The sequence below is a fragment of the Fukomys damarensis genome, unplaced genomic scaffold (assembly GCF_012274545.1).
Source record: "Fukomys damarensis isolate Sample0158 unplaced genomic scaffold, DMR_v1.0_HiC HiC_scaffold_21, whole genome shotgun sequence".
Classification (NCBI taxonomy): Eukaryota; Metazoa; Chordata; class Mammalia; order Rodentia; family Bathyergidae; genus Fukomys; species Fukomys damarensis.
In genome coordinates this window covers 31,692,216-31,705,575 of record NW_022900933.1, presented here as the reverse complement: position 1 = coordinate 31,705,575, position 13,360 = coordinate 31,692,216, and the positions used below count along the sequence as shown (strand labels likewise).

Sequence of the window (13,360 nt, the reverse complement as noted above, 5' to 3'; positions counted from 1 at the left end):
TTTAAAAATGGAAGCTGGCCATGGTGGCACATGCCTGTAATCCCAGCACTCAGGAGGCTGAGGCAGGAGGATTGTTGTGAGTTGAGACTAGCCTGGGCTACATAGTGAGTTTCAGATTAGTCCCAAGTACATAGTGAGACCCTGTCTCAAAGAAAAAAGAAAAGAAAAGAAAAAAGGATTTGAACAGACATTACTTCAAAAAAGACAGCTAATAAGTACATAAAAAAATGCTTGCCTTTATTCATTAGAGAAATGCAAAGTAAAAGCTCAACAAGGTATCTCTTCACACGCACTAGGATGGCTAAAATCAAAATATAAGGTAGAGACTAACAAACGTTAGAAACAATGTGGAGAAAATGGAACTTTCATACATACTGGTGGGCACGTGAGAAAGTATAATCACTCTGGAAAACAATCTGGCAGCTTCTAATTACCATATGAGCTAGCAATTCAATTGTTAGGTATATACTTAAGAAAACTGAAAATATATATTCAGAAAGGGGGGATCCTCATGCATGACTGTTCAAAGCATTATTCAAACAGCCCAAAAATAGAAACAACCCAATGTCTACCAACTGATGAAAAAAACAAAATGTGGTACAGCATATCCATACGATGGCATATAGCTCCACCACAAAAAAAAGGACTGAAAAATGCTAATATACTAACGAACCTTAAAAACAGCATTATGTTAAGTGAAAGAAGTCAGACACAAAATTTCAACTGTTGCTTGATTCTATGTTTATAGAAAATCCACAGAAACAGAAAGTTTACTGATTAGCAGGGGTCAGGGAGAAGGGAAAATGGGGAATAAGTACTAATGAGTATGGGGTTTCTTTTTGGAATGATGAAAATGTTCTGGAATTAGTAGAATAATGGTTGCACAACTCTGTAAATATGCCAAATGAACTATACATCTTTAAAAAATGAATATTTTATGGCATGTAAATTACAACTTAATTTTTAAAAAGGCAAATGGCCCTCAGAAAATTGATTCCCTCATTTCTGTTACAGGTTGCCTACTGGGTGGTGAAAGCATACAAATAATGGCAAAATATCTGACTTAAAAATTCACAGATACTACAATTTCTTTTTAACAAAATTATTTGCAGATATCCATTAACAATTCACATCTATTTATTCTTGCATTGAAACAATAAAGACCTGAAAGTTTCTCTGAGTTTGTTTTACCTCAGTTGTTAGTAAAATTTATTTTTTTAAAGTAAAATGCCAAAACAAAGGCCTTCATTTTAGAAATTTCAGTAACACTGCCCTCTCTCTAGAAATAAGTGAAGGTATTGATCCTGCAATGACATTTAACATGGCAATCTTTAAGCACTATGTACATATGCATGTATGCATGTATGTATATAAGATGGGGTCTTGCTGTGCTGCCCAGGCTATCTTTGAATTCCATTCTCCTGACTCAGCCTCCCAAGTTTGCTTGACTTACCGGCGTGTGCTACCACACTCAGATCTGTGCTGTAGTTTAATTATTGCTCATAGTTCAACAGAAAGGGTAGCAATGTAAGTATTTCAACGTTGGTATTATGATATAATATGTATAATCAGATACTTTAAACCATGAACAAATGCAGACTTTATTTCCCCTGGAATATACATAGAATTATACAGCACCAAACATCTGAGAGAAGAATTTGTGAGGTGCTAAAAAGAAAATATACTTTTATATTCATCTTCTGAAACACTGGTTTGTCAGTATCAGAAGGCTGTAAACTTTGTATTAGTATTATAATCTACAACACAAGTTTTGTAAGCATCTGACAGAGAACGAAGTATTAATTCTATTCTGATGTCACTGGGTTGAAATATACATAGTTCCACAAAAGTTAACAAAGGCAGGGCCAAGGATTTAGCTCACTGGTTTTGCCACCTGCCTTGCAAGCAGAGGGACTTGAGTTAAACCCCCAGTACCCCCCACAAAAAAAAAGTTAACAAAGACTGATGCTCTTAAAAATGCAAAGTGTAAAGAGAATAAGCATTATGGTGTGCCATGATTAAGTTACTTTCTAAAAAGGAAGTATCAACAAATTACAATAGGGCACCATGGTTTTCATGGCTTAAATCCAACAAATATTGCATATACTCAGCTTTTACTCTTGAATACAAATGGTCTATACTGTATCAGGACAGCAAAGATGACCTTATCTAATTTGGTTTTTTGTTTTGTTTTTTTAGTGGTACTGTGGTTTGGACCCACAGCCTCCCAAGGTCTCCCACATACTAGGCAAACTCTACCACGGAGTTACATTTCCAGTCCTCTTTGAGAGAATGTCTTGCTTAGTTACTCAAGACTGGTCTCAAACTTGTGACCCTCCTGCTCAGCTTCCCAACTAGCTGAGATCACAGGCATGTGTCACTGTGCCTGGCCAATTTCAACACTACTTTTGTAGTAATAAAATCCAATCACTGCTGCAGTAACCTTAGAAGAGAGCAAGCCTAAGAGAGGAAAACATTTACATATTTTAATTAAATTACACTGCTACTTTATAAAAAAAATGTAAAGTGTGACTTCTTTGGGGGGTTACCAGAGATCGAACTCTGGACCTTGCACTTGGCGAGGCAGGCGGCGGTACCACTGAGCTAAGTCCCTGGCCCTGAACATTTTTCTTAAAAGTACAGCACTGGCTGGGGATTTAGCTCAGTGCTTCTGCCACTTGCCTTGCAAGCACAAGGGCCTGAGTTCGATCCCCGGTACCAAAAAAAACAAAACAATAAAAAGTACAGCGCTAAACAGATCCAAATACAGTAATCCAGCTGAGAGTTGTGTCTAAGATGTAAGCAGAACCCTTAAGACTAACACATCAAGCAGTTCCTTTGAATGACATATTTAAATGATGGTGCATTAACTGAAATTGAACAACAAAACAGTTTTAAGACAAGAAATGAGACATTAGAGTGAATCACTGGGACCTATAGGTTTGGAACAGATTCATGCCATGTAAAAACACATAACAGAATTCAAATGAAGAATAATAGCACATACACTTTTTAAAAAATACCTAAGCTTCAAAAAACTATTACATCCGTTTAGTTTTGTTGTAGCACATCTTTTGCCAAATACTTCTTTCATTCCAGAAAATACAAGAAGCTGTTTGCAAGACGACATGCAAACATGTTCTCTAAGGCCATAAACTGGTTTGTTAAGCTGCATTGTTTTATTCAAGTAAAAAGCCCTTCTAAGGTGAGGGTCTGTAAAGGAAACTCTAGCCTGTGCACTTCTTAGGACTTCTACCACCACTCTCAAAGCCAAAAGGCAAGGCGCTCACTCATTCTGTACTAGCAAAATGGGCTCTATTTACATTTTCATTTTTTCTTCTTTCTACCTTTGTTTTTCTCTGATGCTGGGGATTAAAACCTCAGGCAGGCCTTGTGCATGCTAGGCAAGCACTATATCACTGAGCTATATTCCTGGCCCTCTTTACATTTTTAAAAATTTAATACATGTTCAGTTTTTCTGGCAGATTCTTTTTGTATGCTACAAAATAAAGGAGCAAAAGCTTAGGATAAGGTAAGAAACCCTTTTTCTCAGAAAGGTCAAGCAGATACTTCTTGACATCGTGTCCTTTATACGATGGCATACTGTTCATACAAAAGGTCTCTTATCCTATAAAAATCTTGACAAAGACAGCCTTCTAATCCAATGCGTCCAGTTTCCGTCTAGAAACCAAGTTTAAGAAAAAGAGGTTAGTACATCTGCTATTCATTAATATGCAGACATAATAAACAAAATATATTAAATAGACTACAATTAGTTGGAAACAATGCTGATTTATCAAATATAATAGTCAAGTAACAAATTTTACATAGACATATGTCAGAGGATTCAAGCAATAAAAATGTACCATAAAATTATGTATCATTTGAGAGTCATATATAATCCTCCAAGGTCATCATTATAGACATAAATTACTGATGTTCAGTTTTGTGAAATTACCAATCAAGAAAGAATTCAAATTGACAAAACATCCGAAGGACATGTTCAAGTCAGCCCTTATTAAAAACAAACTTACTCTACGGACAGCTACTTGATTGTTGCAAACAAGTACACCTCCTACAAATTCAGCTTGAATCCCCTCCCGTAAAAGAACTTGCTTGAAGTCGGATAGTCTTGGTTCATTCATAAAAACTGACTGATGTCCAGGAACCTTGGATAAAGTCAAAGGGGAAAGAATAACTTTGAATAAAATACCACAAAGTTGTACTGAATAAAGGGAAGTCCTGCATGATGGCTGAGATATTTTTTATTATTCCCCGAAGCCCTTTGACAAATCACTTCAAGACTGTAAATCATGTTCCACGACTGTTATTTTGAATTTTACCTCATTACTTAACATTCATTACAAAGCCCTTCACATTTTCATGATGTTTCACAATTTTATTAGTCATACTTTCTAATAAGAGAGGCATGTGGTAACATGCACTTCTTCACCCACTTGCTGGAGAAGGTCAGCTAGAGTGCCTCATTTTCCAAATCCCAGTTCTTTGCTCATTTCCGAGGATAATTCTTCCCTAGTCTTACTTCCATTTCCCCTCCTCCCTCAGAGTGAACACAATAGATGCCATGGGTTTAGAATCAGAACGGCAAGTGGTCCTTGCCTAATACTGCAACTATGAAACTGCTCTGAAGAGTGCTAGCTTCCACAGAGAGAGAGAAAAGAAGATTCTCTAGTTCCTCCTGTCTATTTCAAGAGCAGAACTAGAAGGGAATCCAATGAAAGTCTTTGCTTCATAGCTACACTAGACTATACTTAATAAGCATGTAGGGCTCTTAACGGTTCTAATTCTGTACTGAAATCTTTGCTAATTAAATAGTTCTCTCTTGGAAAAAATGTAAAGAAATACTAGGCTAGAATTATGGCTGTACTTAAGCAGAGATTCTAACTGTATCAAATCCAAAAGTGATCTAAACTTAACCGACAACATACAAAATGGAATGCAAGAGTATGACATTCTCAGAAAAGTACAAATTTGATTGGAAACAGGCAGGCAGTCCTCACAGTCAAATTTACTATTTAAAAATTTATGATGAAAGCCAAATGTGGTGGCACATGCCTGTAATCTGAGCACTTGGGAGGCTGAGGCAGGAGGATTGCTAAGAGTTCAAGGCCAGCCTGGGATACATAGTAAGGCCTTATCTCAAAGAAAAAAAAAAATTCCATGCTGAAAATCCAAGCCATGAAACCATTCTATACCTTCAAAGATTTGCTAAAGGTTTCCTCTAAATTGCTATTCTTTAGCCATAGAGATTGGATACACATACAGAAACAGAGGAACATGTCTTGGGTAATCTTTTTTTGAGAAGGAGTAGTTCACGCAGGGTCTCATTCTGTAGTCCTGGCTGGTTTTGAACTAGATAAGTTGCCCAGGCTGGCCTCAAACTCATGATCCTCCTGCCTCAGCCTCTCAAGCACTGGGACTGCAGGCATGGGCACTGTGTCCAACCTCAGTAATCTTTTTTAAGAATGCCAAAATCAGCCTACATAAACTATATTTTAAATGTTCGCAAATATAAAAAGAAAACTAGAAGGAAGACAAATTAAGGAAGAGTCTGAAAAGGCACGGGCTTTCTTACCTCGTGAGGTGGCAAGGGCTCCAAAGTGGGGATGATCTCACTTTCTTCACCCGTTTCTTTCTCATCATCTCCAAACAGACTTTTCATGGCTTTCTGTTGTGCTATCACACTGGAATCTGAAGGAGCATCCACTTGCATTTCTGAGTCTTCTCCGTCATCCTTGAGCTCTCCTTCTTCTAAAATAACTCCTGTGTCCACTTTGGAAACTCTCATGTCTAAGACGCCATCGATCCACGCTAATTCAGCATCTTTTGCCTTACAAAACTGAAGGGAGCTGACGAGTGAGTCTTTTAATCGCACCTGGGTGTGCAAAAGGGAGGGGAGAAATAAAACCCACAGAATATAAATTAACAAATTGCACGGAACCTTTCACTGTCACTTTCTAACTTTGACAATATGATTCCAACGTGCAAATCTTGCTCTCCTCTGATCCTCCTGATGCCCTGTACAATTGCCAGGATCCTTGTCTACATCCCCAAGTGGAGGCTGTCGGCCTCGCTGCACACCAGAATCATAGGCATTTCCCTCCAGCGCGCAGCACTGGTGAGACTCAGAGCACAGCACCCTGGTGCTGGATGTCACGTACAGCCAGGCCGTGCACAGTGGTCGCACCCTCAACACTCAGCCTCCTCCAGAGAACGGAGCGGCTGTCTCACACCCGTGTCTTGGGATGCTGCTTCCTCTTGCTCTACCCAGAGTAATTCTCCTGCCTATTGAGTTCTAAACCCTTTCTCCCAGTACAGACATCACTCCTCCCTTAGACCGTCACTATCTCCCCCTCAGCCAGGTAAGAGTGCGTCCCTCCTCTACCAGTTCTGTTTTCTGTACCTATCTCCATCTGCTGCAATTAGGAGAAGAACCTTGACATCTGTGAATTTCTTTTTTAAACTCTAAATTCTTGAACATTTCTCATTCCCTTCACCTCTTTACTTCTATAAACACTGTTCCCTCTGCCTGGAACATTCTTTGCTCCTCTCATTCCTACTCTATCTGCCCTCACAATTTATCTAAACACCCATCAGGATTCAGCTTAGTTATCACTTCCTCCAGGAAATATTTTCTAAACCTCCAAATTTAGGTCAGTGTTCTGTCTTTATACTCTTATGGCATCCTACAGTTCCTTTTAGAGGTATGACAAGGAGTAGCCAGGTGTGGTGGTGCACACCTGTGATCCCAGCACTCGGGACGCTGAAGCAGGAGGATTGCCAAGAGTTCAAAGCCAGCCTGAACTATAAAGCCAGACCCTGTCTCAAAAAAACAAAACAAAAGAGGTATAACCAGGAGGGAAATGCTCTTTGCTTATTATAAACCCCACAGGCTCTGATCTGCCAGGGCAGGGAACTGCGTCCACCTAACCCACGCCTGCATCCCTAATGTCTCCTAGTCTACAACAGAGTGCTCATTTCCACACGGCTCACGTGGCATCTTACTTACCTGGTAGATGTGTGTTTCACTGGTGGCATCGACTGTTTCATGCAGCTTCGGCATGTACACTTTAATGTCTTTCCCACCAAACGCACGGCAGCACTCTGCCAGATCTTGACTGGCCTCTGGTGGGCCGTGGACAATTATCAGCTGGCGTGGTTTCATCTGATTAATGATTTTTTTAATGGAATCTCCATCAGAGCGTCCTTCATAGTCTATGTAAGTAACTCTGGCTCTGCAAGTAGACATGATTATTTAAGCTCACTTTTCTGATAAGTTAATTCAAAAAGTGAGCTTTTTTAAAAAAATGGCTTTTATCATCAAGAAAGAAATGTATATAATATATAAAATAAGGACTTGAGAAAAACATATGTTACACTGTCAACATGAATTATTTACACACTAGTTATACATGAGCATATATAGAATGTATCACTGGGCAAATAAACCAATTTGCTCTTTCATGGCTCAAAAAAAAAAATCACAAAATTATACTAAGTAGAAAGGGGAAAAATGTTTCTAGGTAGAAAGGAAGAAAAGGATGATTGTTAAGAAGTTATTAAGAAGGGCCGGGGATTTAGCTCAGCGGTTCAGTGGCCTGCCTTGCAAGCACAAGGACCTGAGTTCAATCCCTAGCACCAAAAAAAAAAAAAAAGTTCAACTAGAAATGCTTTAGAATATCTGTTGAGGAAGTAGCTCAATTAATAGTGAAAAGTCAGCAAGAAAATGAAAATGCTAGGGCTGGGGATTTAGCTCAGTGGTGCTGCCACCTGCCTTGCAAGCACAGGGGGGTGGGGGAGAAAAAAAAAGAATGAAAATGCTGAGTACTATACAAAAGTACCAAAAAAAAAAAAAAAAGAAGTTATTAAAATATTGTCTTCAATTAAATTTTCTAGGCATTAGTGATGTTTAAATCAAGCAGCATACTTTATGAAACAAGCAGTTAGAAAAAATTAAAACTTTTAAGCTGCATTATTCTTTTACCTGTACAAAAAAAAAAAAAACTTACTGAGAAGGCCAGAAAAATTTAATATCTATCTCCCCCCTCTCCCACCACTAACACTATGTTATGGACATTCAAATGTCACTAATGAAGAGAAAATAGCACCATACTTCACATGTCTTTTCCTGGAAAAAGGAATTAATTTCAAAAGCATAAATTTACCAGAGGACATTGAGAAATTTCAATGAAATAATGCAAAATTTTATCTTATAATCTATTTCACAAATGCAACAAAAGCAAAAACACTTACTTTATTTCAATAGATTCTGTTGTAGAAATACACTTAGTTGGAACATCAGATAAATCCTGATCTATGGGTTCATCTCCATTTGTCAAACCAGATTCTAATTTGCTTTTTTCTTCTTCAGTAGCTTGAAGTTCTGGCACTAAAAAATCCTCCGGTCTAAATAATAAGTCTCTAATTAGAAGCAGTAAGAAGCAAGCCAATATTATATAAAATGTATAACTAATGCGTGGCATAAATTTCTAGATTGCTCACAAATTTCAAGACTGAAATATACATTTGATCATAAATTTCATAATACCAATTATCAGATGACTTTATATATTATGCTTTCATGCCCACTCACAAATGGTCTTTATTTTGGTTTGTTTGGTACCGCGGATTGAATTTGGGTCCCTGCACTTGCAAAGTAGGCACCAGAACCACTGAGCTAAATCCCCAGCCTCACAAATGTTCTTTATGCACACTGTGTAGACTAGGGAAAGGCCTTCTGTGAGAAACCAGTAAAAGGTCATTAGAAGACCTCAGTGGCTGTAACAAGCACCGCTGCAATCGGGCACTACATTCTTCTCAAGTAATTATTTTGTCAATTTCTATGGTTTCCTTTGCCAAATCCCAAGAGCTATAAATTTCAGAACTTCTCAGATGTCCTTTAGACCTATTATTTATTTCTTGTCCAAAGAAAGCAGATGATTTTCCATTTGTCTATTTTTGAGAAGAGAGAGACGAAGTATTAGTGCCCTCATAAACCTTCAACTTTACTTCAGTGTACTACAAAGACGCGTCTTCCCATTTTTACTTCCAATATCAGAGTTCTAATGAAAAGTAAAATAAAAAACTTGTTTTTAACATTCTCTCTCTAACCTCCTATAAGTGTCGACATATTAATCCCAAATCCACTGTATTCCTTTTTGAGATTCCAGGCATCTATTCTCTAGCACCCACATTGTTGCAGCAGATTTTTACCTTCTGCAGTCTAATATCTCTAACTATAGTTTACAGAAGAGCAATAGCAGTAGCAACCACTTACGGGCTTTGTACTCAAGTCAGGTTCTATGCTAAGTGCCCTAAGAATACAACCTTCAGGGCTGGAGGTGTAGCTCAGAGGTAGAGCACCTGCCTAACATGCACAAGGTCCTGGGTTTGAAAGCTAGTACCACTCCTTGCCCTGATAAAAAGAAGAAAAACTTCATTTAATTCTTATCCCCATTGTCAGACAAAGAAACTAAAGGTAAGGAGTGCTGTCCATCTTTCAAGTAGACTGGCCAATGGTCAAGTGGGACTGCAAGCAAATTCATCATTTTCTTTTTAAGTTGTTTTCTGTTGTTTCAGAGGGCCAGGAAAACAAGGGAATTTTCCTCACTAAACCTAAGTATGACTTTAACACTACATGCTAATGACAGCATTATAGAAATACAAAGAAAGTACATGCAACACAGAGAAACAAAGCCAAGCACTAGTGTTTTAAGTTGCTATGTTTTCTATTGTTTTACAGAACCAAGTAGACAATGGAATTTTCCTAATTAAACCCAGGAATAACCCGAGCCCACATGTATGCTCAAACAGCATTATAGGAATACAAAGAAAAGTACAAAAGATACAGAAAAACAAAGCCAGATACAGTAGCATGTGTATGTAGTCCCAGCTACTTGAAAGGGCTAAGGCAGGAGAATCACTTGAGTCTAGGAGTTCCAGATCAGCCAGGGCAACATAACAAGACTCTATCTCAAAATGCACCACAAAATACAAAGAAATAAAGAAATATAAAGAAAGCAATAGAAAGGAAGAAACCACATCATGAAAGATTATCAGCTAAGGCATCTGACACCAGGAAAGTAATGGGGACCCTAAAAGGTGTTTTCAAATTTGCAAGTTAGCAGATTTCTGCTGTTTTTCTAGTAATGGATATAGATTTTACAGATTTTCTGTTTCTACTCATGCTACCTCATATTCTTATAACTGTGTATAATGTTTGAATCATAACCCATTTTCTAAACTAAATACAATCACCACCAAAATTTCCTTTTATTTTATGCCTTTCTCCAAGACATGTTTCTTACCTCTCTTACATGGGGAAAAGAAAGTCTTTTTAAACCATTTAAACTAAGTAATAATTAATTTCCCTTAATATCAATTTCCTACGTGTTTCTCAACATTTCTACTTTTGTCTTAAACTATAAGTTGCCTACATCTTCCAAGGCAAGGTATTCAGACTCTAATGAAGCACATGCTGATCAGAAAGATCCAATTTACTGAGCTGAAATAACATGACTGATACCTCCAATGTGTAAGAAAGAAAAGTCTTTTTTTGTTCACATACTTGATAATTTCTCCATACTCATCCCATTTAATTCTTTCTTCTGGGGCAGGAAACATAGGGTAAGACTTTTTTGCCTGTTTGAAGAAACTTCCTTTACGACTACCTTCGCCTTTCATCATCAGGTCATGCTTTGTCTTATGAGCTGATGGCTGGTCAATATCTTCTTCAACATCACTCTCATCACTGGAATCTATATCCGCCCTGGGAGGATTGTGGAATAAATCCAGATCGCAAAGTCCCAAAGACATTTTAAAACAAATATTTATAAAATAATTATTGAATCCTTTCAATGTTACTAACTGAATATTGATTCCACTGATAAAACAATATTCAATATTTTATAAAACATTAGCATTAATTACTAATTGATAAATGCAGATTAATATCAGCACTGAAAGGAATTGGTAGTTTAGCCATGTGAAAGATGTAACAAAGGCAATGAAGTTCTAAGAAAATTTATATATTTTCAACTGAACACTTAAGTCTTAGCAATACATTCTTTTGAGCTAGCGTGGTGGCACGTGCTTAATCCAGCATTCTGGGAGGCCAAGGTAGGCAGATCACAAGTTTGAGCCCCGCCCGGGCAAATTACTGACAGTGAAATGTTCTCAAAAAGGTTTTTAAAAAGGGCTGGGGATGGTGATCAGTATGAAGGCCCTGAGTTCAATACCCAGTACTGCAAATAAAATAAAATATGTTTTTTTCAAATTACATTTGTAAACAACTATATGAAAGTAACTCACTCTTTTGATTGCTCAAGTTTTTTAGCAGCTTCTTTCTTTAATTTCTCTTTTTCCAAGTATTCCTCAAGTTCTTTTCCTTCAAGCTTCACACGTTTCCTCAACTAAAAAAAAAAGTAGACAAAAGACAATGTCAATATTAGGAGGTAGAGGCAGTAATAAATCATATAATTGATTCATTCGCTTTAAGGTTCTTCCCTCTAAAATTAATCAAGTTTTCACTGCATGCAATTATAGATACTACTTAGAACTAAAACTGAGCTGTCTATGTGTCTAGGGTGGGTTTCTGGTTAAAAGTACCAGTCAATTAGAAGAAAATACAGACAAGTATTTTTAAATTTGAAGTAGATGAGGCCACATAAAATCCACATATCACATAAAACTCAAAGCCATAAAACCATAATGGAAAAGATGGAATAAATACGGCAACACTGAAAAATAAATTACATAACTGACATTTAAAAATCTTACAAAATTAAAAGAATCAAAAAGACAATCAAAAAATACAAATATATAAAGAATTTACAAAATAAGGAAGATGGATAACTAGTAGTCATAGAAAGATAACTAATTTTGCTTAGTTTTTTAAAAAATGCAAAATATAACAAAATTTTAGTTGACAAGGTTGGCACCGCTAATTATGATGAAAAAAGGGAACCTTTACCTACTATCTGCAAATTTAGTGCAGCTACATTAAAGGCAATTTGCTAATACCTAAAAACAAAAATGTCATTTGACAGTTTTTATATTTCTAGGAATTCATTTTACTGAAACAATGACACAATTGTGCAGATTCTGCACACAATCTCTTACAATATGTTGTTCTGGTTAAAGTATATGAAGAAAATGCAGCCTCATCCAGATACGTTATTCCAAAGGGAAGTAGCTTTTTCACAGATCTCTCTTAATACATTAAAACTCAAAAAGCAGTAATTTACGTGTGTGTGCATGTGAGCACACAGTACTAGGGATGGAAGCCAGGGTCTTTCCAATTAAACTATATCCTCAATTCCTTTTTTATTTCAGGACAAGTTTTCATAAAATGGCTGAATTGTTGGGGTAGGCATGAACTTTCCACAGTACTGAGATTATGGGCTTGTGATACCATGTCCGCCTAAAAGTGGTAATTTCTTAAAGGTCAATTATAATAAATTTTTTGTGTTCTATAAGATTTATTGATATATCATGTGTTTTGAATGGGTCTTTCATTTATGCAATGTTTTATAACAGCATGCAATAATTATTCAGAAATATCCATTCAACAAGTTACACAGATCTCACAAATATTTTAAAAATCACATTTAAAAATATCACCATCAATTTCATCAGAAATCTTTTTAGTTGTCTATGTCACAGTTTCAGAATTTCCAAATTCCTCAAATCTCTAAAATTTTAAATTTTCACTTGAAAGTTAGAATTTTATCACATTTAAGCAAAAAAATGTTATCACTTTTCTTGTAAAAAACTTTTATTAATTTATTAATAAATTAATTTTGAAGAGAATATTAAACACCCAAAAGTGAATATTATTTCAAGGAAAAATGGTGTTTCAAAAACAAAGCAGCCATGGGCCGGGAATTTGGCTCAGTGGCTCTGCCTCCTGCCTTGCAGGTGCACGGGCCCAAGTTCAAACCCCAGTACCAAAAGGAAAAAAAGAAAAGAAAAAACAAAGCAACCAGTTTAACTCACATTCATCTTTTTTATTAGAAAAAACTGGTAATTTAGCAATATAAACGCTTTACACACATTTCCTATCTTACCACTAAAATTATTTTTTAAATTACTAAAAGGATGGAATAGTAATAACATTTACTGCTTTATCAAGAATATTCTTGGGCTGGGGATTTAGGTCAGCGGTTCGGTGGCCTGCCTCCCAAGTGCAAGGACCGGAGTTCGATGCCCGGTACCACAAAAAAAAAACAAAAAAAAAATCAAGAATATTCTTTAAACTAAACTGGCATTTTTTAAAACTACAAGTGTATAGTGGTTAAAAAAAATGCAGTGTTTTTTTTTCTTTTTTTTTTTTTTTTTT

The 13,360-nt window shown here is 36.6% G+C and overlaps 1 protein-coding gene across 3 annotated transcripts in view; it reads right to left on the bottom strand.

The window, feature by feature from the left end:
- Positions 1-3,400: 3,400 nt before the first annotated feature.
- Cpsf2 (cleavage and polyadenylation specific factor 2) overlaps positions 3,401-13,360 on the bottom strand; it is a 26,540-nt gene continuing 16,580 nt past the window's right edge. For 2 of the 3 annotated variants that reach the window (XM_019206363.2, XM_019206365.2), the window contains exons 9-15: positions 11,332-11,432; positions 10,589-10,789; positions 8,275-8,442; positions 7,031-7,256; positions 5,597-5,896; positions 4,035-4,169; positions 3,401-3,681 (exon numbers count right to left, since the gene is read on the bottom strand). In XM_019206363.2, the coding sequence (XP_019061908.1) occupies positions 3,589-3,681; positions 4,035-4,169; positions 5,597-5,896; positions 7,031-7,256; positions 8,275-8,442; positions 10,589-10,789; positions 11,332-11,432 (1,224 nt within the window). In that variant the 3' untranslated portion in view covers positions 3,401-3,588. The remainder of the gene's footprint in view (positions 3,682-4,034; positions 4,170-5,596; positions 5,897-7,030; positions 7,257-8,274; positions 8,443-10,588; positions 10,790-11,331; positions 11,433-13,360) is intronic. The other variant, XM_019206364.2, reaches the window with a different exon arrangement.